Source organism: Pieris napi, chromosome 13 (genome assembly GCF_905475465.1).
Source record: "Pieris napi chromosome 13, ilPieNapi1.2, whole genome shotgun sequence".
Classification (NCBI taxonomy): Eukaryota; Metazoa; Arthropoda; class Insecta; order Lepidoptera; family Pieridae; genus Pieris; species Pieris napi.
In genome coordinates, this window is record NC_062246.1 from 11,120,283 (window position 1) to 11,146,439 (window position 26,157).

General features: G+C 33.5%; 1 protein-coding gene across 2 annotated transcripts in view; it reads right to left on the reverse strand.

Moving 5' to 3' along the window:
- Window positions 1-1,663: 1,663 nt before the first annotated feature.
- Window positions 1,664-26,157, reverse strand: part of LOC125055055 (homeobox protein PKNOX2-like) — a 38,821-nt gene continuing 14,327 nt past the window's right edge. The window contains exons 1-12 of one of the 2 annotated variants that reach the window (XM_047657261.1): window positions 14,589-14,638; window positions 11,997-12,095; window positions 10,733-10,922; window positions 10,073-10,202; window positions 9,277-9,353; window positions 8,604-8,694; window positions 7,309-7,383; window positions 6,453-6,592; window positions 5,732-5,867; window positions 4,753-4,833; window positions 3,743-3,862; window positions 1,664-2,932 (exon numbers count right to left, since the gene is read on the reverse strand). In XM_047657261.1, the coding sequence (XP_047513217.1) occupies window positions 3,744-3,862; window positions 4,753-4,833; window positions 5,732-5,867; window positions 6,453-6,592; window positions 7,309-7,383; window positions 8,604-8,694; window positions 9,277-9,353; window positions 10,073-10,202; window positions 10,733-10,922; window positions 11,997-12,095; window positions 14,589-14,623 (1,173 nt within the window). In that variant the 5' untranslated portion in view covers window positions 14,624-14,638 and the 3' untranslated portion in view covers window positions 1,664-2,932; window position 3,743. Of the gene's footprint in view, window positions 2,933-3,742; window positions 3,863-4,752; window positions 4,834-5,731; window positions 5,868-6,452; window positions 6,593-7,308; window positions 7,384-8,603; window positions 8,695-9,276; window positions 9,354-10,072; window positions 10,203-10,732; window positions 10,923-11,996; window positions 12,096-14,588; window positions 14,639-26,157 lie in introns of those variants that run through there. The other variant, XM_047657262.1, reaches the window with a different exon arrangement.

Consider the following 26,157-nt stretch of genomic DNA (forward strand, 5'->3'; position numbering starts at 1 on the left):
AATACATTTTTTATATATATAGGTACAATCGAATTAAAAGTTTATAAAAAATTTTATCTCACAATTTTTTACGTATATCCGTTGCTTCGTATAACAGATTACATTATCATCTAAGATTTTAAAACAATAATCTGTGGTTTAATACCATAGACCAAAGACATAGAGAAGATTAATGGCGCATATGATGATGACTTTTAAACTTAATCTATAACTAAATGTCAAATATTTCAAAAAAATCAGTCTACAAGAAAATACTTCAAACAATTGAACATAAGCATTTATTCATTTAAACATTCTCTCGGCTATGCATACTTAGGAAAAAAACTTATCAAAGTACGTGCATAAATTTGTGCGTATACGCAACTGCACGCACAGCTGAAATAAGTCTATGACATTCTCTATATCTAAGGTATAATGTATTTTGTTCACATATTAAGACAAATAATACGTTTAAAAAAACATTCAAGAATAATTTAGACAAATTGGTATTTACAAAACGCATCAAAGAATATAACGAAAACAATTGCAAAAGAAATGGCACCGAAAAGTCTTTGCATAAGAAAGTTTACTTTAACTTAAATCAGAAGGCCTCAAGCAGACATCTTCATTCACTGTGATATTTTTCTCACCTCCCGTACATAGAACCCACTTGTTTATGACTTTCTCACTACTCAGTATAAGACTACAGTATAGTACAAATGTCAGTTAAGCTTACACGATAAAAAGAGTCACAGCTTAAATCACGTTTAACCAATTCCAATAAGCAAACGTTCGCATATTTATAACTTCAACGATAACAGCTCGTTTTTTAATATAAAACTCATCACCTATAGGTGTCCAACACACGAGCGTATACGTTACTGAGTACGCAACAATGCGTATACGTGCTTGAGTGATACGTGCACGTGAACGAAATTATTACCTTTATTTGAGTGAAGGGGTTGTTTTTTTCGAATCAACCGATTTAAAATAGTATATTTTAAATGATTTGTCCGAGGCCCAGAGTTTACTATTTCAATTGGAAGGAATACGAAGGACTTGATTAGTTTCCGTAATTAAACAAATTAAATAATTACTAAACAACTTTGATTTCCTCTGAATCAGATATTCTTGTGTGTGTATAGATTATTGTGAAAATTCAATTAAAACAGCAGACTCAGGGCCTTGTAACTGTAGGGTGGTAATATGGTTCTTATACACTTATATTTGTCTCTTTCTGTCAACTCGTATTTATCCTGTATTGAAAAGAGACATCAGTGAGATGTGTGGTTAGTTGTGTTCGTCCAAACCGCGGGTTCCAAATATGCGAACGCTCTAATCATATAACAAAATATCTCTCTTACGCTAATTTAAAATAATGGAAGATCAAAGCTTATTGAAGATAACTAATTCAGTATACATATCTGTGGTATTGAAAAAATTATTGCTTCAACCACAGTATTAAAATTTCGCGACGCGGTCCTATTTATAATTTTAATTACGTCCTAAAATACTTGAAATCGCTGTTGAACATAGAAATAGAGAATAGTATTATGACATTGTCAAGTCTCTAAGAGATAATTGTTTAAAAGAGGGTAGAACTTTAGACTAAATCAGTGTTTCTCAACGTGATGCCCACGCCACGGGGTAATCGAAATCAGTTGGATACAACACAACGTGGAAGAGAGATCTGTGCAGCAATATTAAGCGCAAGGACCTTACTAAGTATAGAAAAATCTTTATTAAAATTATTTGGAATATTTCATTGTTTTAAAAATTTACTTATTGTTTCGTTAACAATTTCCTAGTGATTTCTTCCTAAAACCTATCATTTAAATTTCTTAAGTAAACAAATTTTTTTAAATATATAATTATGTATGTTACATGGGGGGGGCATAAGAAGGTAGGCTAAGGGGGGCATGGCACAAAAGAGGTTGGGAAACACTGGACTAGATAGAGAGACTACGACTCGGGCGTCAAATTTAACTATATACAAGAACAATATCGGTACATATTTAAATAGTTGGCAGATTAGCCGGATTCTTTAAGTGGTCAGTACAGCTAAGTAGAAAGCTTTCTTCAAATATTTTTCGTACCTATTAAATATAGCTGTCATATGGATTTTAAATTTCGAATTTTGAGTAATTCTATCCTCTATGCCTACGTTGATAACCTATCGAATACTGTCATGACTTTAAAATTTAATTCTAAATTTAAAATTTTGTCGATATTTTAACGTATACAGTGTAATGGGTATACATTTGCATTTCGTATAATTACTCGTATATCCTAATATGGCTCGTAACTAAAAAGAATTATGAGTATATAAAAACTTATTTGTACAAATAAATACGATTTGTCTATGGACGGTATTGTCTAGTTCTGTGGTAAAAAATATTATTTATCACTATTACATGTTTCAGTCGAAATCGTGGAAGAAAACTAAAACTATTATTCACAACCGGTGTAAAAATTGACGATACATGATACAAAGCATGATTGAATCAACGCAATGAAACACTGGGTGTATTTTTGCATGGCAACACCAGCTATTAAATAGGTGACTAAAATAATTTTCCGTTGACAATTTACAAATATAATCGTTTCCTTCTTAAATGTGTCATTTGCATACGAATTATGATTTTTGAATGAGTTGAGAATGCCAGATGTCTGGTGTTGCCATATAATTGTTTAAATTAATCAACGGTTAAATGGACATTTTAATTTACGGAGTTTTGAAACCGATTATAATATATTATCAAAACTGGATCTATTTACTGACAATAACACTTTATATGACGTTAGCCTCATATGTTTTAAAACGTCCATTTAAAATATAAGTACATACAAACATATTAAAATAGTGAGGTATGGCGTACGTATACATGGTTCTAACTTATAATCTATGGTATACACAGTATGTCTTTTTTGACGTTCACTGTCAATTATTGCCCTGAAAAAAAAAATTATTTAAAGATTACAAAAACTAAATTGCTACTACTTATATTTTGTCTCTTTCTATTACAGCGTAAACACGTTAGATAGAAAGAGAAGAAATATTTCTTCAGTTAAAGTGCAAGTGGGGAGCGTTCAAGTATTACGTAACGAATTTTGGGGAGGGGTCCTTTTGCAAAACGTTATGGTGCGGGGCGGGGATTGAATTAAGCCATTATTGTTAATATTATTTTCGACTTCCCAGTACTTTACAAGACATAATGGTAACTTTTAGGTATAAAGAGTCACTAGGTGGTCACGAAACGTTTACCTGTATTTGGGTACAGAAAAACGTTACGGCGCGTTACATGGGGGGGGGGTCAATAATCTCCAAACATTGCGTGACGTATTACTTGAACGCTCCCGGATATACTTTTAATATAATGATATGATAATTCAGTTAATTATATAAGTTGTTATTTGTTGGTAAATTAGGTTAGTAATTACTGCTCTGAAGTTTAGTTATTATTTTGTACAATTTTTACAGTAGCGCCAGATTCAATAAACTCTTTATAATAACTAACAAAGTAATTAATTATTTAAAAATAAGTAGACTCACTGACGTGTAACGCTCATTCTCATCAAAATTTTGGAAATAAAAAGGGACTTATATAATTGAGCTTCTATTTAATACTTGGACGAACAGAGTGTGTGAGAGAGAGGGCATCCGAAAGCGGGAGAGCCATCTAAAGTTAACATAGACAATGATATTTAAGGCGGGAAATTTTAATAATATTTAAAAAAATTGTCTATTTAAATCTGAGCTTACCTTAGTGCATTGTCTGCTGTAATGGCGAATAATGTTCATTAGTCTGTTCGTTCACCGGCTCCTGTTCATCACCAGACTGATCACCTTCCTGCTCTTCATCCTCTGATGATGAAAGGAGACCTGGAAACATAATACACAATATACATAAATAATTATTTGCGAGTGATTATAATTTACAAGCAAGTTGCAGAAATGTAGATACATAGATAAAAGATGGACTGGAATTAATCTGGATAGAAAATATAGAAGCATTAGGAGGAAGCGAATGGAGAGAGAAAGCCATCGATAGAGAAATCTATGGTACTGAAGAAAATTAGAATATCGAGTAACAAAAAAATATATATTTAACAAATTTAAATTATATATTGTAAAGATATGAAATAAATGGGCTTTATTATTATTATAGTTTTGTTAGTCGACCATATGTATTCTATATATATCTCAAATTTATTAGTAAATCATAATTTAAAAAAAATACACCTGGTTTTATTTCAAGTCGGTTAAAACATATTAAATTATGTATGTAATTATTGGGTGATTAATAATATTTTATTTTTTAAAGTAATTTTGATATTGAATATGTGTTACATATTCAATAACAAAATTTTCGATATTCAGAATTATAATTTATTTATTCACAAAAACACACACAATGTCTCCATACTAAAACAACACGATAATGTCGAAATTAAAAATAAAATATATATTAAATACATATTCATGCCCAATATCGGTACTGTGATACTATATTAATTAAAATTAATAAATAAATCAGTGGCGCTACTACGTGTACGAAACTCAAATTTCTGTATCTGTTTCATGCTCATTTGTCTATCTAAGACTTTTTCTTTTTTCTTTCCGTCGACTTTTTGGGTCTACGGCAAGCTTAGATTAGTTCGATCGAATGTTAAATGTGCACATGGAAAGCCGGGGCTCGAAACTGAGACCTCAGGGATGAGAGATATATTAATTATAACAAAAAATAAGTTATAAATATATAAAGGACTAACCAGCAGTGAACTGTGGATTTGTGAGCGCATCTGGCCAATACCTTTTGCTTATCGACGAGCCGTTTTTGCTCTTTTTACCACCTGCAAACAGACATACAACTGTTTATTCAAGAGAAATATTATGTTATAGCGTTTGAACATACTTGAAGTTTATACTATAGTCTTCTGAACTTTGGTTTGTAAAACATGACTTTTATTGGTAAGTTTAGGAGTTTTCAGAGAGTAATATTTTCAAAATAATTGTATCTCTGTACGAGAGAATCGTCGATTTTACGCTTCGTAACGTACAAAACGTTCTTTATGTGTAATTCTTACATATTTTGAAATACCATAACTCATTTTTGAAATATTAAAATCTATCTACGGACGGACCTATAGGTGGACATAACCAGCTGCCCTCTGAAGTATTTCCGAACCAATTCCACTTAGAGCCTGTCAAGAAAAGAGCGTACTAATTGCCGGCAACGCATTTGCGAGCCTTCTGGCAATTTGAGTGACCATGGGCCGGTATCACTCAACATCAGGTGGCCTCCTGCCCGTTTGCCTCTTGTTACAAAAAAAAAGTGCGTGCGTACAAAGTACATAATATGACAGAAGTGAAACTTCTTTGGCTAACAAATTTTAACTCTTGTTCATATTTATACAAATCTAAAACTTTAGATTTCCGAGACTTAGAGGTAGAGATTAAAATATTAAGTGTCGATTAATTTATTTCTTCGATACTAACACGTGGCATATTAATTTACAACTAGTCATTTGAGATTTCAATAAATTATTTTGCATAAAATATAAAATACTAATAGTCAAAAACTCTCTTCCCGAAATTCACCCTTCTCACTCTCTCAATCGGTCTCTCCCTTTTCTTACACAAAAACGCTGCACATGTTCGTGACGTTTTTAAAAAAAATACCCTCATACGCCTAAAGAAGTTTCACTTCAAAAATCTAACTTCAAAGCTAAACTTTAACCTAATTCTTACCTGGTTTATCAGAACAGTCCAACATAGGTTGGAGTATACGTCGTCGCGCGTTAATGAACCAATTGTTAACTTGTAACAAGGTCAGCCGCGTTTGGGCGGCCAACGTGCGTTTCTCCTCTTCAGTTGGGTACGGATGCTATAAAAAGAAAATAAAAATATAAATTTAATATATTAAGGCTTTTTAAGAAAATAGCAAAAGGTTAGTCGACATCACAGGAGACCGAAGAGCTGGCAGCTACCTCGGACAAAGAATAAGTCTAGATATTGTTTTTATTCTTCTTCTTTTTCGTGCACTTGTGTGTTGAAAATAAAATTGAACCTATAGTCTTAGATGCCATACACCAAGCTGATCGGAGATGGAAGCAGCGGCTTTCGAAGGGTTGGAAGCATCACGAAGCTCAGCTGTGAGCAAGCGATAGGAGGGTATTTGATAATATTTTTCATGGTTGGTTATTATCAAATGATAATAATTTTATTTTTTTTGAATTTACTAATATTTAATTATTAATAATATTCTTACATTAATAAGGTACCGACGTTTAGTTAGGGTTATGATATAAAATATTATTAATAAATTTACTTTTTTTAAACATAAATAATGTAAAATTGAGACAAATATCTATCACGTTAGGTGTTACATTACACCATAGGACGTGTTATCATTATTATTATACGCAGGTGCGCGATTGTACACAAGTGTTTTTATAAGGAATTTACATACCACAAGGTGTTGAAACAGCCAAGCGCGCATAACCTGCGTGGCGTGCCTGGGGAGCACCCCCCTCTTGCCACCTTCCTCCCCCTCCTCCTCGGGTGGGGGAGAGCCCGACACGGACGAGCACGAGTTGTTTGAGTTCGCACCTGGAATTATTAATTGATAGATATTAAAATTTTAATATTCATTAATACTTGTAATGTTGCTGGATGGCAATTTAATACATCCAGTTTAAAAGAAATAAAACCTTTTTACAAATTTGCTATCTTTATGTCTGTAAAAATCGTAAAAGTTCAATATTTATGGAATATATTAATGGAATACTTATGTATTTACAAAACATAAAAAATGCCCTTCTAGCATTTATTTACGTCTTTGAACGAGCGTCTAAGAAATTATTACTATTCATTAGTCACACAATGCCTGTTGTAACATCGATGCGACCTACCTGCACTTTAGTAAAAATATTGTTAGCAACTAATATTTTTATTTTAAATAGTTTATTTTCAAATCATTTCATAACACGATGTACATAACTTACTCTAAATTTTCTCACTTAGTGAATGTAATTCTTTGAGAAATAAAGTATCTTTAAACCGAATCAGTAGCGCTCCAACCCAACATAGAGATCTGCTTTTATTTTCGTAATATTTCTTCTTAATAGAAGAAGAAGAAGAAGGTGATAAGCCTTCTGTGCCTAACAGTCGCCGTTGACTTTTTTGATCTTTTTCCTTACGATGTTTTCCTTCACCGTACGAGCAAGTGTGGTTTGAGCACTTTCTTTTTAACTAAACATTTTTTATTATGTATAATAAAGTTATTTCTGTATTCAATTAATAATTGTCTACGGTTCATAACTCACCTGTAAATGAATCATTTGAGATCAATCCGGCGCCGATTTGACTTATTGGCGTCGAACCTTGGACTACTAAAGACGCTGAAACAAATACGACACATTTTTATATATTATCTTCTGTGTATTGAACACCTTCGAGGCTGATTTTGATGAAATTTTTGTTTAGATGTAAGAAGTGTACAACGTTTGTCGGGTCTCCTAATATCTAATATATAAAATTCTCGTGTCACAGTTTTCGTTGCCATACTCCTCCGAAACGGCTTGACCGATTTTGATGAAATTTTTTGTGCTTATCCGGTATCTACGAGAATCGGCCAACATCTATTTTTCATCCCCCTAAATGTTAGGGGTAGCTACCCCTAAATTTTAATTTTTATTTTTTAGACCAATTTTTTAATTTCTATTTTTTTATGATACAGCATTAAAAAATACATACAACCCTTAATTTTTACCCCTCTACCATCAACCCCTATTTTTTTATTATAACTGATATACATGGCAAACAACGTTTGCCCAGTCAGCTAGTCGTATTATATATATCTAGCATATAAAATTCTCGTGTCACAATGTTCGTTCCCATACTCCATACTCCCCCGAAACGGCTCGACCGATTCCTGTGAAATTTTTTATGCATATTCAGTAAGCCTGAGAATCGGCTACTATCTATCTTTCAAACCCCTATATGATAAGGGGTGTCCACCCCAAAACCTTTATTTTATTTTTATGATACAGCATAAAAAATACATACAACCCTTAATTTTCATCCCTCTAGAATCAACATCTACCTCTTATTATTGTATTGAACTAAAAGAATGTTTCCTAGAAATAATTTACAAGGCAAAACAAAAGTTTGCCAGGTCAGCTAGTATACATATATATAGATATATTTCATGCGTTCTTACAAAGGTAAAGAACTTAGCGTATAACTCCCGAATGTCAAATTTAATACGATTTTGACTTGTCATACTTTGAAACTTAGAATTAGGACTCTAAGGCATGAGTTATATAAGGACCTTAGAGTCCTAATTCTAGTTCGTCACATTCATATAGTAAAATGGCTCTTGCAGCTCTTGAAATTAGATTTAAGTTTAATTGACGTTCTAGAATAGAGTACTTTCGCCCCTTTCTGTCAAATTGTATTAACACTGTGATATAAAGAGACAGTACTACTTTAGTTAAAACATTGCAATTAGTTTTTATGAATAAGCAGGTATATCTTAGACGCTTTTTTAATAGTAATTTAATAGCATTAATCAAATTGCGGTGTCTACCCTTTCACCTTACATATATGGGATACTTACGTGGATCCCTATGAGGGGGGAACGGTAACTCCGTGTGGGGGGGAGGGTAAACTGGATACACTGGGGCTGGTAACGGCGCGGCGGGGGGAGACTGGAAATACACATATATTTAAAATACTTAAAAGGCCAGGAACGCACTGGCGAGCCTTTTTGCCACGCACCGCTATGTGGAACCAGCTGCCCTAGCTATTTCTGAACCAATTCGACTTAGGTTTAAGAAAAGAGCGTACTAATTCCAAAGGCCGGCAACTCACTCACTCAGTCCATGAGCGGCGGTATGATTTAACATCAGATAAGTCTCCTGACCGTGTGCCCCCTGTTTTATAACAGCTTCAAGAGTTAACGCGATAGAGAGAACGCTCCCTTTTTTTTTTTTATTGAGAAAAGCTTGCCAACGCTTGGCACATTGAGACATTGGTAAAAACAAACACAAAATACAATTTTTAATGTGACAAGCACTTATAGGCACACATGACGTACATATAGAGATCATATAGAGATTATTAAACAAAACAAACATTACAAAAAATAAACAAAACAATTACTTATCAAAGAGAAAATTCTAATTCTTCTATTTGATATCAACTTCTACGCCCAAACCGTTGAAGCAATTTAGATAAATTTTAATCCAGAATCAATTAGTTATACTGAATCCCTTATGCAAACCTGATACCTGATACTGTGGTGAATTCGATGTACTCGAGTGATCATCAATTGTACCGGATAAATTATTATTGCTCTCCACGCCACCTGTGAACCATTAAACAAATTAAATATTAACCAAAGCTTCATACACAGATAAAATAATAAAAGATAACTAAACCTAGTTCTTAGGACATATAAACTAACTAAAAACAATATTGTAACATTTACGTTTACCAAAATTGACATACATTTTAGATAAGATAGCTTGTCATACTGTAGATATAGTATTATGTATGTGGTAAACTTAAATAAATAAATAAATATTTGGTACTAATAAATTCGGTATTAGCCAATAACAAAAATATAAATATAGATGTCTATATGTGACATGACTAACTTAATAATTTATTATGTACATCTGAGAAAACGAATTGTATTGGGTATATATCAAATTAAGTTTATATATATTCATAAAAACTTATTTATTTATTAGATTAATGAAATAGTCACGGAATTCTGTTACGAGGCTCACAAAACGCAGTATATTTTTATTTAATTGATTTTATCTAATCAATTAAATATCGTGTCGACGTTCGTTATCTTTGACAATTAAGTAATCAAACGGAAATCCTGCTATAACACATAATTTCATTTAACAATGTATAATTACAGATAATATCTATATTTTAAAGTTTTTTTTTAATAAATGCTTTACTTAAAAGTGGTTCATAATTATGGATGAATTTAAAAATAGCACAATTATATATAATTATATATGTGTTATATATATATATATATATATAAGAAGCCAGGCCAGGCCTTACCTCCAGAATAATCGGTACGCAGGAGATTTTCACTCTGCATCTTGGTTTTGAGGCAAGCGATGTACCGTCCGCAGAAGTCTCGACATAACTCTTGCACCTTTTCCAGCTCTAGCAGGTGAATCCTTAACACCTGAAAGTTTTCATGTTCAATTAACTATTGATTCTAATTAATGAGATTTCGGTACTGACACGTTTCCGTACTTACCTCTACACGCGTGAATAATATCGATATTATTATAAAATTTATTGAGGGTAGATAGCTATCAGCTGAGCAGTGTGGATTAAGAGATCACGTAATGACAAGGATACGAAAGGAAATGCTTAGCTGGTTTGACCGTGAATGGATGAATGAGAAGCTTTTACAAGTGGTATATACACGGCAACAGTGGATGGTGAGATCGGGTCGGGTAGGCCTTGTCATACACACCTGGACCAAATCCCGGAGATACTATAGAAGGAACAAGTTAAAAGTACTCTTAAACAACAAGCATGCATGGTGATTGTCAGGACCGCAGAAAGTGGAGATCTGTCTTCCGGGAAAAGACGTGATAATATAAATAAATATAATGGCTATAAACAAATATTTTTTCTAATCATCGAACTTATTTTCAATTAACACCAATAATAAAAATAAATCAAATAATAAATATATTATGTTACCTGTATGCTCTTAATCATAAGCCCGTCGATCTCAGGGTCATCGACGAGGAAAGGCCGCCTATCCCTCCTCTGATGCTGAACGAAGGCCTGCAGATCAGCTCCAAAAGCGTCAGCCGCTGGGGCCTCTGCCCCCGCAGTGGCCTGCTCACATCTCTCTAGTAATAGAGCTAGGAGGGGGAATAGTGGATGCCTGAAAGATGAACGGAAATGAACCTTAGTAGGAAGGACAGACGACGTAATGAACCGTTTCGTTTGACTATGGTTCACTTAATCACACAAGTTCCACACCATAGACCCGCGACACTTCCAATCTTTCCAATTGACAGCTTATAATATGTTGAGGGTAGTTAATAAAATTAGAGACGGTAATTGTCTTGTATGAGACGGTAATTGTCTTGTATGAGACGGTAATTGTCTTGTATGAGACGGTAATTGTCTTGTATGAGACGGTAATTGTCTTGTATGAGACGGTAATTGTCTTGTATGAGACGATAATTGTCTTGTATGAGACGGTAATTGTCTTGTATGAGACGGTAATTGCCTTGTACGAGACGGTAATTGTCTTGTATGAGACGATAATTGTCTTGTATGGGACGGTAATTGTCTTGTATGAGACGATAATTGTCTTGTATGAGACGGTCATAGTTTTTGTGAAATTATTTTAAATTTTCTGGCTTTTGAATTTGTCTAAGGTATAAGTTTTTTTTTTATAAATTTTGGGTTTATTATTGAAGTCTCATTTTAAATGTTTCTGGAAACGCTCTTTTACAAGATGTAACATATAATTGGTAGAACATATAATACATTCATTTAAATAAAATAAATCAGTGGCGCTACAACCTCTTTAGGTCTTGGCCTCAGATTTCTGAATCTGTTTCATAATCATTTTTAAATCTGATAGGCAAGTAGGTGATCAGCCTCCAGTGCCTGACACACGCCATCGACTCTAAGACATGTCGGTTTCCTCAGTATGTTTTCCTTCACCATTCGAGCAAATGTTAAATGAATAGAAAGAAAGTCCATTGGTGCACAGCCGGGGATCGAACCTACGACCTCAGGTATGGGAGTCGCACGCTGAAGCCACTGCTAGGCCAACACTGCTCTCATACATTTATTTACTGATCCTTAATTAAGAGGTTTGGTAGGGTAATCCAAAAACTCTCCTGGCACCCACCTATTTATTTAAGGTATTGCTAAGATTTAGTTTAGTTTATAATAAGTTAGTATTTTTTTATATAATAGACATGTAATCGTTATAACTTACTTGTAGACAGCGCGCTTATCAGCCTCGAACTGCGCTTGCTCAGCGTCAGAAGCAGGCGCGCCGCCCTGCATCCCTGATGAATTATCCACGCCACCGCATCTAAACAAAAATAATTCCCATTATTACGCTAATACGATCAACATGTCTGTAGCAATACCCTGAACAGGCCGATGGCTGGCCATGCGTCATACTCGTGAACGGGTGCTACTTGTGGTGACTGGTCATACTTGAATTCGTGTATGCGGTGATGTTAGTTATTTCGACTATGTATTTGCGTATTGTTCCCACGAGAATGTAAGTGCGTGCTCCTATTTCACCATGCCTCCTGCTGATAGAGGACAAATCTTGTTTCTAATTTATTTTATTATTATTTATTACTTAAGATGTCATGTGGAACATGGTGTAATGGTTGCAGCTCCTTACAAACGTTGTGTAAAACAAAAAACTTGGCGATTAAAAAGAGTGGCGGAGAGTTTATTGCCAGTTCTTCTCTTCCGTTCTACGCCGTTGATTTCACAACTAGCAGTAAATATAAAATTAGAAGCATTTAATGTATATTTCTTTTAGACGTTCATAAGTGTACATTGTGTTACCTATATGAATAAATGAGTTTTGACTTTTGTAACAAGCCACATTCTTCCGACCGATAAGGATATAAACAACTTCTAGTCCTCAGCCACTGAGGCCTTCTTCACCATCGTCCTCCACGTCTGATAGACCCGTCAATCTAGCTATCAACATTTATAAAATACTAACGCCCTTATACCAAATCATTTGAGTTTAGTAACTGTAACTAAAGTACAATTTCGACTCTTTCCGTCAAATTATATTAACCCTGCGTTGAAAAGAGACAGAGTGCTTTAAATCGGTGTAACTTGCAATGCGTTTATTATATTGTTTGTGATGTCAAGTGAAGCGTGATGCTTAACGGAAACCAAAAGCTTAGCGATTAAAGAGTCACACCTATCAGGAGGACAATCAGATACTTATGAAAATATGTTATAGAACGGATATACATGTGTAAAAATGACATGAGAACTGAAGGCGCTAAACCAGATCCAAGTAACATCCTCACAATCGAGTACCCCGCAACATCGCAGCAACAACTCACGAGGAGACTCTTTGTATTGAAGAAGTCCGCGAATATACACGTTCAATACAATTATGTAGGAATAGAGAAAATAATAATAGCAAATAATTAAAACGACTCGGCGAAAGGTCTCCATGGAATTATTGAAAATGTTCACTGAGTCATTTTTCATCAGAGTTTTATTGTAATTTGAGAACTAAGCCCCGTACTTCTAATAACGATATCTTTGTGTTTTTGTTCTGCGCGATCCCAAGGCGATATTAGCGCTACGGGTATTAAGGGAACTACATAGAAGTTATATATACAGTCGTACGTTATATTAACGTCGGGATAATCGCTATTGGAAGTTAAATAATATAATATAGCCTTTATATGTATTCGGAAACTCTGTGATATATTTACTACTACTGTAGTTAGGCCGTTCGAACTCGAAGATATACTTATCTTCGAGTTCGAACGGCGAACTCTCTTGGCAAAGGCCTCCTCTAACCCTATCCACTGTTCTCTATCTTTTGCGACTCTTCTCCAGTTAGCCTACTGTTAATTAAGAGTTTGTCCTCCCATCTTTTGCGTTGTCGGCCTCTTATTAGTTTTCGCATTTTTCATGGCGGTTTCGTAGCATATGACGCTTGTATCTCCATTTTATTTGGTCTATCTTAGTGATAATGTCGTGTTTCTTTGTTTGTCTAATTTTCCTATTCTCACCATGCTTCTTTCCATGGCTCTTTGGCTAGCATGTCCCTGTGCTAGTTAAGTGCCCAGTGAGTTTCGCAGCCAGCCAGTAAGGCAGGGTAGATGACTTTTATTTTTTATAGTATATTTGAATTTATACCTTCCATTTTATTATTACACATGTTCACAAGTTTATGGTGCCAATATAAATAAATATATTTTGATTGATTTAGTTTTTACTTTTTATAATTACAGGCGGAAAAATTTAATTTATAATCTTTCGAATGGTCATGGTATAATATATATATATAGATATTCTATACGTCTAGAAGTCTGAAATTCGTAGTCACAAACAAATATAAATCCAAGAAAGTAAACACTGCACTTGGCGAGGGCAATAAAAAATCATATTAAAACCACTGGAACAACATTCATCACAAATGTTGCCAGTAAATTGATATAAGATACCCCTAAATTGCACCGTAGTTTACTGTTTTGAAGGGTAACATTTGTAAGCATATTACCGTATCTTAAATATAGAGATTTTAGACATAGACAAAATGATAAGCGCTAAGTATGACTGGCCAAATGTCAATACGTTTTTGACAGTCTTACTGTGAATATAGTCGTTGGATCGCTAACTATTGGTTAAAAGATATGTTAGGTAAAAATCTTTCACTTTCTCCATTCTTTTCGAATTTTAGAAATTTGAAAATAGAATTTCGCATTTAAATCATCACCATTTTTGAGTTTTTTTTAATATGTAACACGGTGAGATCCAGAAAGTTTAGTAAAACTTATCGTGACTGGCAGAGTGGAGGGTACCAGACCTCGAAGCCGATCCCCTACTCGATGGCCCGATCATATAAAGGCCCTTACAGGTCTTACCATCACCCAGGTGCAGAGGCTTACTGAAGACAGAGGAGACTGGAGGAAGTTGTGCGGCGCCACTAACACGAACTTCAGAAAAGAGTGCGACTGAAAAAGTTTGCATTTATTTGCCACTTACACGCGTCATTATAAGTTCATCTCAAAATCAAAAGACTAGTTTCAACAATAATATATATGTACAGTTAACTTCTTAGGAATATATAAGACTCAAATTGGCAGAACCGTACGTAAATTACGTAGTTTTTGAGATTATCGCGTTCATGACATGACTTTATTTTATATTTTAGGAACTAATTCAGGGTCTCAGCAGTTATGGAATTCACTTCCTGTCCCAATCCGCTTATGTCCTATCTCTCTCTATCTTCCTTAAAATCTCTCTCATTACCTGTCCACATCGTTTCCCTATCGATTTATGTCCCCTTTTTAATGTCTACGATACGATAAGATTGCATTGTTTTGTCCACTCTTTATGCCTCAATAATTATGTAGTTTCGCACTTCATGTGCTGACTTATTTAATGTATTTTCTCCTAACAGTGGTTGACTCGAAGAGATCGCTCGAAAGCTTCATTATTTAATTATTTTAATTGTACTGTATTTATTCAAAAAAACTCCAAAAATTCAAAAATCATTTATTCATATAGGTAACAAAATGTACACTTATGAACGTCAAAAAAGAAATGTACATTAAATGCTTCTAATTTAACATTTACTGCCAGTTCACAAATCAAGGGCGTAGAACGGAAGAGAAGAACTGGCAATAAACTCTCCGCCACTCTTTTTAATCGCCAATTTAATAAATATAAGCTACGTAAAATCTCGATTGATCTTTCGTGGTCCAAGATCCCAGGGCCGCCAGACATCACGTATTTTCTGACGGATGAAATGTGGACGATTGGGTAGTGTTAGTATGTACTATGATCGTATGCCTACCTGCTAGCTTGGTCAAACGGCCAATTTCCAGGTATCAGGTAATCAAGGTACACAAAAACATTACTTACTTCACGTAAATTCTCATGGCTGATTTTTATATATGTTTTCGAGTGTATAGTTAAAAATAAATTGTCAATACTCCCAGACACTTTCCGTCGGCCATATTGCTTGACAGACGCTTTAAGGGTCTCAAAATAATTAGTCAACTTCACGTAAATTCTGACGCTCCATTTTTATATATGTTCATCCGACAACTATTTTAAAAGCTTTGACAAGAATACAGACCGATCCAAGGGGCCAATCATCCCCTAAACTAAATTTTAATATCTCTGTGAGTGGGAGCGCGAGAGCATTATCTACGCGCATGAGACTGAGTGAGACCGACTGCGCTGTTAAAGCCATGAAAATTACTTGAAAAATTATTATTATTCAAAAAGGGCAAGCAAAAGCCGTTTAATATTTTGAAGAAAAATGAAGAGTACCAACAAGCTTTTCACCGTTTTGGTACGTTGGATTTTGTTGGTGATGTAGATGAAGAAGAACGTGTATTCAACATAATACAAAAATTTATCTGTGATGTTTACAACGTTCCTGGAATAATTGATGTAGATGCTGCCAGACTACAGTAGTTTATCATTTACATACATGGTATCTGATATAAATAAAGAATTCAATCGAAAGAATTTAAGAAACTTCGATGCCAGTAACTTACCACCTTGTAAAAGTGAGCTTTGCCAACAGTTTCGACGGGCTAGCTTTGGAACAATGCAAGTATGAAGATGATAAATATTTTCAACCCCGAAAACAATGGCTGGACACTACAAGATGGTAAATATGATTTTCATTGGTACGATGGAGATCAATTACCGGGTTTTGTCAGTGAGTCGCTGGAAGAACAATCAGGTAAATTATTTTCGTTTCTCATATTATTTGTATCTTTTTAGTTTTTTCAGACCTTCATTGTTTAACTTTTTTTTACAGAGGAAGAAAATAAGGATAATGCTGATGATGACAATCACGATTTAGATATTAAATTTCAAGATAATGAAGATTAAAAGCCACTGTTAAGAAATATTGAAGAATTAATATTTTTCCACTTTGTTTCCAAATTTCCAATAAATAATTAATTAAAAAATTGCTGGTATTTAAATATAAGTGGTATTTTTAAAAAATATTTTTTAGTTCTAATTAATAAATTGAAAAAAAAAAAAATTTCGGCTAACTTTAGTATTATTTATTATGTGTCAATTTTTTTTCTTATTTTTGTTGCTATAATTTACTTGTCAACAAAAGTTCTAAAAATTATAAAATATCTGTTCAAGTAATTTTCATGGCCTTAATAGCGCAGTCGGTCTCACTCAGTCTCATGCGCGTAGATAAGGCTCTCCCACTCATAGAGATATTAAAATTTAGTTTAGGGGATGATTGGCCCCTTGGATCGGTCTGTCTTCTTGTCAAAGCTTTTAAAATAGTTGTCGGATGAACATATATAAAAATGGAGCGTCAGAATTTTCGTGAAGTTGACTAATTATTTTGAGACCCTTAAAGCGTCTGTCAAGCAATATGGCCGACGGAAAGTGTCTGGGAGTATTGACAATTTATTTTTAACTATACACTCGAAAACATATATAAAAATCAGCCATGAGAATTTACGTGAAGTAAGTAATGTTTTTGTGTACCTTGATTACCTGATACCTGGAAATTGGCCGTTTGACCAAGCTAGCAGGTAGGCATACGATCATAGTACATACTAACACTACCCAATCGTCCACATTTCATCCGTCAGAACGTCGTCTAACGTCGTCTGACGTCTGGCGGCCCTGGGATCTTGCTCTATCGCGTCATTTCGTACATCACTGAATAACTTCAAACTTCACTTACTTTATTTATTTATCAAAGTAAACCAATTGTTTTTATATAATAACGGGCCGGAGGCTCACCTAACGTTAAGTGATACCGCCCATGGACATGGAGATGATTTAATATAATTCATTTTCCTAAACATCACAATTACGGTGAACAGAACTTTACGAAAAATAAAAATATTACACTTCCAACTGTAGATTTTACTATTATAAAAAAGACATTTAATTCCGACCATTATAAGTCCATATATTTTTAGTAGAGTAATACTTATAACTATGTTAGTAAAATTTGAATTAAAATTAGCAACTATTATTGGACAACCAAAAATTACTTAGAAAGTAATGGATTACGTATCATATAGGCACTTTACAATGCCTTTTGAAAAATGGTCAACCCACTACCGAATATATCAAGCTCTGGATAAGAAGTGTTTATTCTGTTATATTCGAATGAGAGCCTGAACTCCTAGGTTGGTTTTTACAGACCGAATTTGGATACTAGCACTATAAAGTTATTTAAAAGAGTATGCTTGGTTTTATTTTATACAGGAATGTGGGCTCACCTAGCGACCTCTAACACGAAACAAAATTAAATTACACGCTTCCTTTCATTTGAACTAGCCGCGGGCTAAAATTATGTATTAGCAACACCTTGCCCAATTAAATTTCATATTTTTTGTGTCAGGCAACTTTCTTGCTCGCGGGCTTTGAAGATGTTATCTGTATTTTACATTTTTATTGAGTCAGAAAAGTAACTGTAATCTGTTAGTATTCTGTAATATGCATTCTTTTTTTAAATCTATTGGAAAAGTTTTTGAAGATGTTATCTGTATTTTAAATTTTATTGGGTACAGTTACTTTAACTGTAATCTGTTAGTGTTCTGTAATATGCATTCTTTTTTTAAATCTATTGGAAGTTTAAAAGTTTTTGCTACTGGCAATCAATAAAATAGATTTTCGATGATTGTGAACTTTTCAGCCAGCATTGAGTATTATTGTAAATATTCAAAATTCGAACGATCCCGTGTCGGTTAGGACGCGAGCGGCATTCAAATGGGTAACTTATCTACATTTCGCGCTCTTCGGTTTAGTGCTGGGGACTTGTCGATATTTAAAAAAAACTGCCATGGTTCTATAATAATCTATATGTATATATAAAAATGAATCGCTGTTCGTTTGGCTGGGCCGATTTCTCTAAGTATTATCTTCAAAACGGTGGGAAACATAAATAATAAGTAAAGAAAAAAAACTAAAAACTGTTACTGGAAATATTTGGTGTCTTTTACCGTTTAAGAAATAAATAGTTGTCACTTGTTTGTCATATACTTATAGATTCAGACATTTGTGTTTCATAGCTGTCCGTATTAAAAATTTATTTTAAAAGTTTCGAAACAAATATATTATGTAAGTGATATTAAGTTCCCAGAGTCATCTAATTTTGTATATAAATCTTGTAAGGGTCATTAGTAAACATTTTCCTCTGCACCATTCAGTGTCATATTTGTAATAATTAATATAAACTAGGTTAAACAAGTATAATTTTAATGAAACGAATGTTAATGAATGCCTCATTAAAATTAAAACACCGGTTTAGTAAACGTCATAATAATTTAATACGATAAATTATTTATGTTTCAAATTAATTGGGGCAGGTCGAGGGTATATTATTAATATATTGCTTGTATATGTAATATAATAATATATAAGTATATTAACAAGAATTAGATGTATTTAATTTGGCTTTATTTGTTTTTTTTTTAATATTGACATTTGTTCCATGTGAATTTTTAATTATTATTCGTTGACAATAAGAAACTGTGTGAACCTAAATGCTTGTAAATAATAGCCCTAACGGCCCAACCGTCACAAAGGTTTAAATGTCAAATAAATCAAACTACATTATTATTGCCAATACACAGATATACAGTATTTTATCCTATGTAGTAAGAATCATAATATTAATTAAAAATTGAAACAAATTTAAAAAGTTTGGTCCCTGTGGCAGTGTACATTTAACGCTGGCAGCATTTCCTCGCTGTATTGCTTATTCGTTGAGCGAGGAAAGCACCAGCTCTGATTAGGGTTACTTCTACCAGGCGCCACTTGAACCCTGCCCAAGAGTCTCAACTCCAAGCTAGAATAAGTTTTTATTGCCAACTTCATATACTCAATAAGTAACTAAAACTTAATTTTTTAAAATCCGATACCTTTGTAAATAAGTGTTTTCGATTTTATCGATAAGGTACATACCTAGCGCTACCGTTGCGCATAGACAAACAGGCAGCGACAGTGTATCTGCAAATTATAGAGCACTCGATTCTCTCGAGTATTACTCAAAGGCAGGGTAAAATCTTATTTTTTACTATAGCTTTTGGTTTTTGGTTTTAGGTACTTTTAAAACAGAATTTTATTGACAGCTTCATAAATAATCTCTCTTTTACAACCCCAATGTCTAGCAAAATTGTTTCTTCAATAGACAACCATAAGAAGCTTATCTGTATGATAATATTTTTCATAGAAAAGTTGATCTATTCTATGTTTTAGAGTCTGTGGTTTCCTTAAGCGAAGTAAAACCTTCAAGTCCTGATTACGCAAAAATTAAAAATAATTAACAATTTGTTTAAAAATCAGTGGCGCTACAACCTTTTTAGGTCTGGGCCCCCTTTTTTTTTTTCTTTTATGATTTGTCAATAGGCAAGTAGCTAAAGTAGCCTCCTAAGCCTAACACTTTGGTTCGAAGAGATCGCTTAATCGCGATAAGACCATCCGTTGCATCCCTAATAATTTATGTTATTTGTTTTTCTTTTAATGTAACGAAGTTTAAATGAAATAAGGGCAAGGAGTTAAACTATATCAGGTACTAACTAAACCAGGGTCAATAACCTTAAGATCTACATTAATGTGTTATCCACATCCTATTAGAAATAGATAATTCGACAATTAAATCACTAGAGAGCATAGTCCATTTAAAAGTACGCAATTAAAACGTTACATAATTCAAGTACATTCGATTCTACCGAAAAGGCTGGAGATAATTAAGACAAAAAAGCGGCAACACTGACGTTCCACTCGGCACGATTGCCAGTGGCAATTAGTTCAATTTCTGCGCCGGTGATGCCAGAGCGAAAAATTAATTTCCGTTAGGGTATTCTTGAGAGCTCGTTACATTTGTAAAGGTCTCTTCAATTTGAATATAACTTAATAACGTTTAAATAAGACAAAGCGTAGAATGTTTTATTACAATATTCGTAAGTTACATAATTAATTAAAACTGTTAAAAAACTGCATGCATAAATGATTTTTAGGATGTAAATGTCGCAGCCAACTACCTTAATTAGCCGTTCAATCTACAGCCTAGCCTCTTGTTTTAATGTAACAGGAGGCAAACGGCTTAGCCTCATGTTAAGTGATACCGCTGCCCATGGACACTCATATTGCCGGAAGGCTCGCAAATGCATTGCCGGCCTTTCAAGAATTGGCACGCTCTTTTCATGAAGGACCCTAAGTCAAATTGGTTCGGAAATACTTCAGTGGGCAGCTGGTTCCACATTGCAGTGGTGCGCAGCAAAAACTGCCTTGAAAAACGCACAGTTGTGTAACGACGGACGTCGAGGTGATACGGATGGTATTTTGTATTCTGCCTTGACATCTGATAATGAAACTCAGCTGCAGGTTTAGACCGAACAACTCCTCTGAACGGAGAGTGTTAAACAGCGCCGTTCAACTAGCGACCTGTAAGATATTCAGCCTGTTGATCAAACAGCTAAACAGAGGACTTGGATCGTTGACGTTTCATTAAAATTTAGTTTCACTTTCTGCCACTGTAAACGAAACTCTTGAAACTGTCAATATGGCGTCGGCAAACCACAACTGATGATGTTTTCCAAAGTTTAATGAAAAACAAGAAATACAGTGGAAGAGTGTAGTGACAATAATAATGTGAATTTAGAACTCAAGAAACTTAATGGTTAAGGAAATATTTTGTATGTCATTCATTTTCATCTATTTTATTTCTACTACATGATCACTTTATCGAACGAATGGCCAGCCAGTTTATTAATTTTGTTAAAAGGCTAGGCTGTTAATTGAATATTGAAGCGGTCACACCATTAAATTAATGCAAGTTAAAAAAAACTTTTTAACAACAAAATAGCTAATCTTACAGATTACTACAATGCGGTAACTAATTACATATAGGTACATCACATACAAAACTATACATACACAGAAAAAACAACACAACAGTAATAGATTAAAATATTTCCAAAAAGACTAAAAATAAAAATTTACGAACGATCGTTAATTTTCTTTTTTATTGATAAAACCAGCCAACGCTCGGCACACTGATGCGTTGGTAAAAGAACCACAATATACAAATTTTAATGTGACAAGAACTTAGCAGGCAAACATGACATACTCAGAGATAATACCTACTAATATTAAACAAAACAAAATTACAAAAACTAAACGAAAATCAATTTTAAAGTGTAAGGTAATTTCCTTATGTTATGATATGCCTTTCAAACTAGTCTCCTAACTCTTTCTTTACAAAGGCCCAGGTATACTAGCAAAACTAGCTAATTAACAACTTCTATAAAAAAATACTGTCTGAATATAAAAAGGTTCGATTTAAAACTAATATTATCAAATCAAGCGTTTAGTATAAATAGACAATAAATGTGCGACGCGCGTGTTCCACATACTTTATCTGTGACTAAAATACTTCTATAGTCTATACATTCACCTTGTCGATAAACTAAAGTCGTCTGGGTATTTTTCGCTTCACGTACCTATTTTAACTAATGCCAAAAAATATATGTACAATTCGTTCGATTCAAGACTGTTGAATGATTTATTCATTTCACTGCATACATGAGCAGTGTTGGTCTAGTAGCTTAAGCCCACGACCCTCATCGCCAAGGTCGTGCTTTAAAATCGCTTTCAAGCAATGGAATATTATTTCTACTTAATCAGCACTAAGGAAGAAGTCTAAGCAAAAATCATGACTAGTCATTCGTCTAAAAAAGGGGTTGTTCCCACGAGAATGTAAGTGCGTGCTCCTATCTCACCATTCCTACTGCTGATAGAGGACAAATCTTTGTTTTTAATATTTTTTTTACTTAAGATATTATGTGGAACATAGTGTAATGGTTGCAGCTCCTTACAAACATTGTGTAAAACAAAAAACTTGGCGATTAAAAAGAGTGGCGGACAGTTTATTGCCAGTTCTTCTCGTCCGTTCTACGCCCTTGATTTGAGAACTGGAGTAAATTTAAAATTAGAAGCATTTACCATTTAATATGGTATTTTTTTATTGACGTTAATTCGTGTACATTGTGTTACCTAAATGAATAAATATTTTTTTTTAATTTTATTAGAGCTACATAATAAATTATGCGTTATTACATCTGCATTAACGGTGCGACTATAACCTGAAGTCGTGTTTAAACTCCGGCGCCAATAGATATTTCTTCCAATAAAATATCTCGTAACACCTGGTCAGACCCAAGAGCGATGTCAGGTACAGAAGAATCAGTCACTCTTTTTGTTATTTGTAACCTTGAAATCCCATCTTTTACGCCGGTGACGTTGGCCAAGCGTCGTTATTTGTCACCAGGCTTGGGTCATATTTTGACAACTCAAACTCAAAATATCTTTATTCATGTAGGTAAACAAGTACACTTGTGAACGCCAAAAAAAGTTTAAATTAATTGTAAATTTACATTTACTACCAGTTCGCAAGTCAAGGGCGTAGAGCGGGTAAGAAGAACTGGCAAGAAACTTTCCGCGACTCTTTTTAATCACCAAGAACTGAGTCATACAAATTGTTAGGAGCAAATCAATCCCAAGGATTAGGATCATTTAAGTATTCGTCAAATTTATAAAAAGCTTTATTGATTAATTTACGTTTAACGAGGACTTAGAATTTATTTTGTGATAATTCTCTAATTTCCCTTGGGAGTTTTGTTGTAAAAAGACCCTACATAGGCCAGGAAACACGGACTCATTGAGTGAGCTTCTCAGTTTCTTTAACATATTTTAGAAACACCAATGCACAGTTGTGAATTATTCTAACTTTCAGTAGTGTTAATTAAATTGTATTGCTAGTTACAAATAACTAAGCACCCATTTCCTTACTATTTACTGAATCATTTAGTGAAGTTAGTTAAACCTGCTATATGCTAATTAATAACTAATATTAGGTTACCGATTGTTTTTAAGTGAAGAGCTGAAGCGGTTATGGTACCGAAAGTTAACAAATCAAAATGCAATAATTGATTTAAATCGCATACATAAAAACGTGTGTTTATGTACACGCGTTAGAAGTTATACTTCTTTGGCATAACAAGATAAAAATATTTTCAAAAAAAATTTAAACCATAGAAAAATGGTATTTAATACATTGAAAGTTTTAGAATAACGCATTATCTAGTTAAATAAAGTTTATTTAAATATCACAAAATAAAATGTTGACTACAGCTAACTTCAGGGTGTCGGTTTTTTGTGACGGTGTAGGCGCGCAAAAGAAGTACAACTTCAATCATAAAACAAACCAGCGACGCTATAAAATCTAAGTTTCTAAATTTGTTTGGTAATAGGCAAGTAGGACAAGCCATCTCGGCCATGTTTTCGAGTTTCATGATTTAAAGATTCTCAGGAGAAGCGACCTTGAGAAGCACACCTTCAAGCCATTAACAAATAATAATAATCATAAGTTATAGCAGAAGCATGGAACTAGAACCCTTTATAAATTTTCCTAATAGTCAAGAAGGTGATAAACCTTCAGTATATGACAGATATATTGAGTCTCCGATTTGGTTGGTTGTTTCAGTACGAATAAATATTCCACAAATAACCACTTGCGCCACATATTAGATCAAAAAAGGTTTTCAGCTAGTCATCCCCATTAATCATAGTATAGTATTAGATAAAGAATCTATTGAAAACCTATACAAAAAGCAATAACAAAAGAATATACAAGTACAAAACTGTATTACTAAGAAATCATGACAGTTCGTAAAGTGTTGCCATTTCAATAAAAACAATAAGCGTATTAAAACAATTAAGCATGCTTGTTTATGGATGTCATAGACAACTCGAATCACGCACAATTTATGCATGGTTGGCAGCATCTTAAAAACAAAATTAGCAATGGTTTAAACATATTTGAATATTTATTTTAAATTAAGAATATAGTTTTCGTACATTACAAAGCGAAGAATCATTGAACAATTATTTTTCCTGCCTGATTCTGCTGCCTGAATTGTTACGTTACATTCTGGCTAAGGGGTTTTGGAAATACCAAACCCCGTTGGTATAAACTGTTGGCTAAAAATACTTATTAATCTTTAAAAAATCGCTAATCTCTTAATTGCCCAGCGCCGTTTTAATCATTTATATTGATAAATAGCAATTTCGCGATTTCATTCACGTGATTTTCCACCGAAATCGTGTCGTCTTTTGTTTTAGGATTGGCGGATCTTTTAGTGAGAATAGTGATGCTTTACGGCACAATATTGTTACGAAGACAAAAGTGTCTTCAGCTAGTGACGTCATCAGCTAGCATCATCATATATTTTAGTTAATATTTAAAAACGTAAACAATCATAGCACACTGGAAGCCAATACCAATGCCAGGCCTTGAGCCCTTTAGTTTTTACCACACTCATAAATTGTAATTTAACATTCTCGTTTCCGATAATGTCCAATAACATGAGTGTCACTTAGATTTACGAACTCTTCAAGTCAAGTTAGTTTTTTGTTAATCCAGCGTCGCAACCACACTATCCCTAAACTTATCTTAATTATAAGCTCATGTTTTAAACAATTACAGCCAGTTGACAACTCAAAACAAAGTGATTAATTTAACATATATACAACAACCGCAACCGAACTTAACTCTCGTAACAATTTTTTATAAACATACTATCTCACTCGGCAAACTTTGTTTTGCCGCAAGATTATTACAGTTGAGTACATAAATTAAAATAATTTATATTAATTATTTATAATTGGGTGGCAGAAAATTTGATGTCTTTACTTAGGGGTATGAAAAAATATTTTACGACGAATTCAGACTTACCGAACATAGACAAAAATAATCATTTCGTTTTAGACAGTAACACAAGAATTTTACAAATATACACCTTGTTTAGAACCTAGAACTTTTTTAACTTTATTTATATATAGCATACGAAAATGTTCTCATTATGTACAACATATACTTTATTTATTCCGCTCTTCGCTTACAATTAAATCACCATGAAAAAAAAACACTTAACGGAAGCGTGCTGGTATTTTTAAAAGGTGTAAAATCGTGATAATTGAACGTGAATGTTAACAGAGTGTAACCGAATTGTAAATAAACAGGCAACGTTTTAATGAATGCTTCTAGAATTTATGTTGCCATCGTTTAAATTTGTTGGTTTTTTGAAGTGAATCTTCTTTAGGCGCATGAGGGTAAAATTTTTAAAAAAGTCACGAAGTTGTGCAGCATTTTTGTCGAAGACAAAAACCTTATGGAAATTCTATTTTTAAAAAATAATATTTCGTAAAGAGAATTTATGAAATATTAGTATTTTATATTTTATGCAAAATAATTTATTGAAATCTCAAATGACAAACTGTTAATTAAAATGCCACGTGTTTTTATTATCGAAGAAATAAATTAAAAAAATAAATTTATAATTTGCATTATTTTCGACACTTAA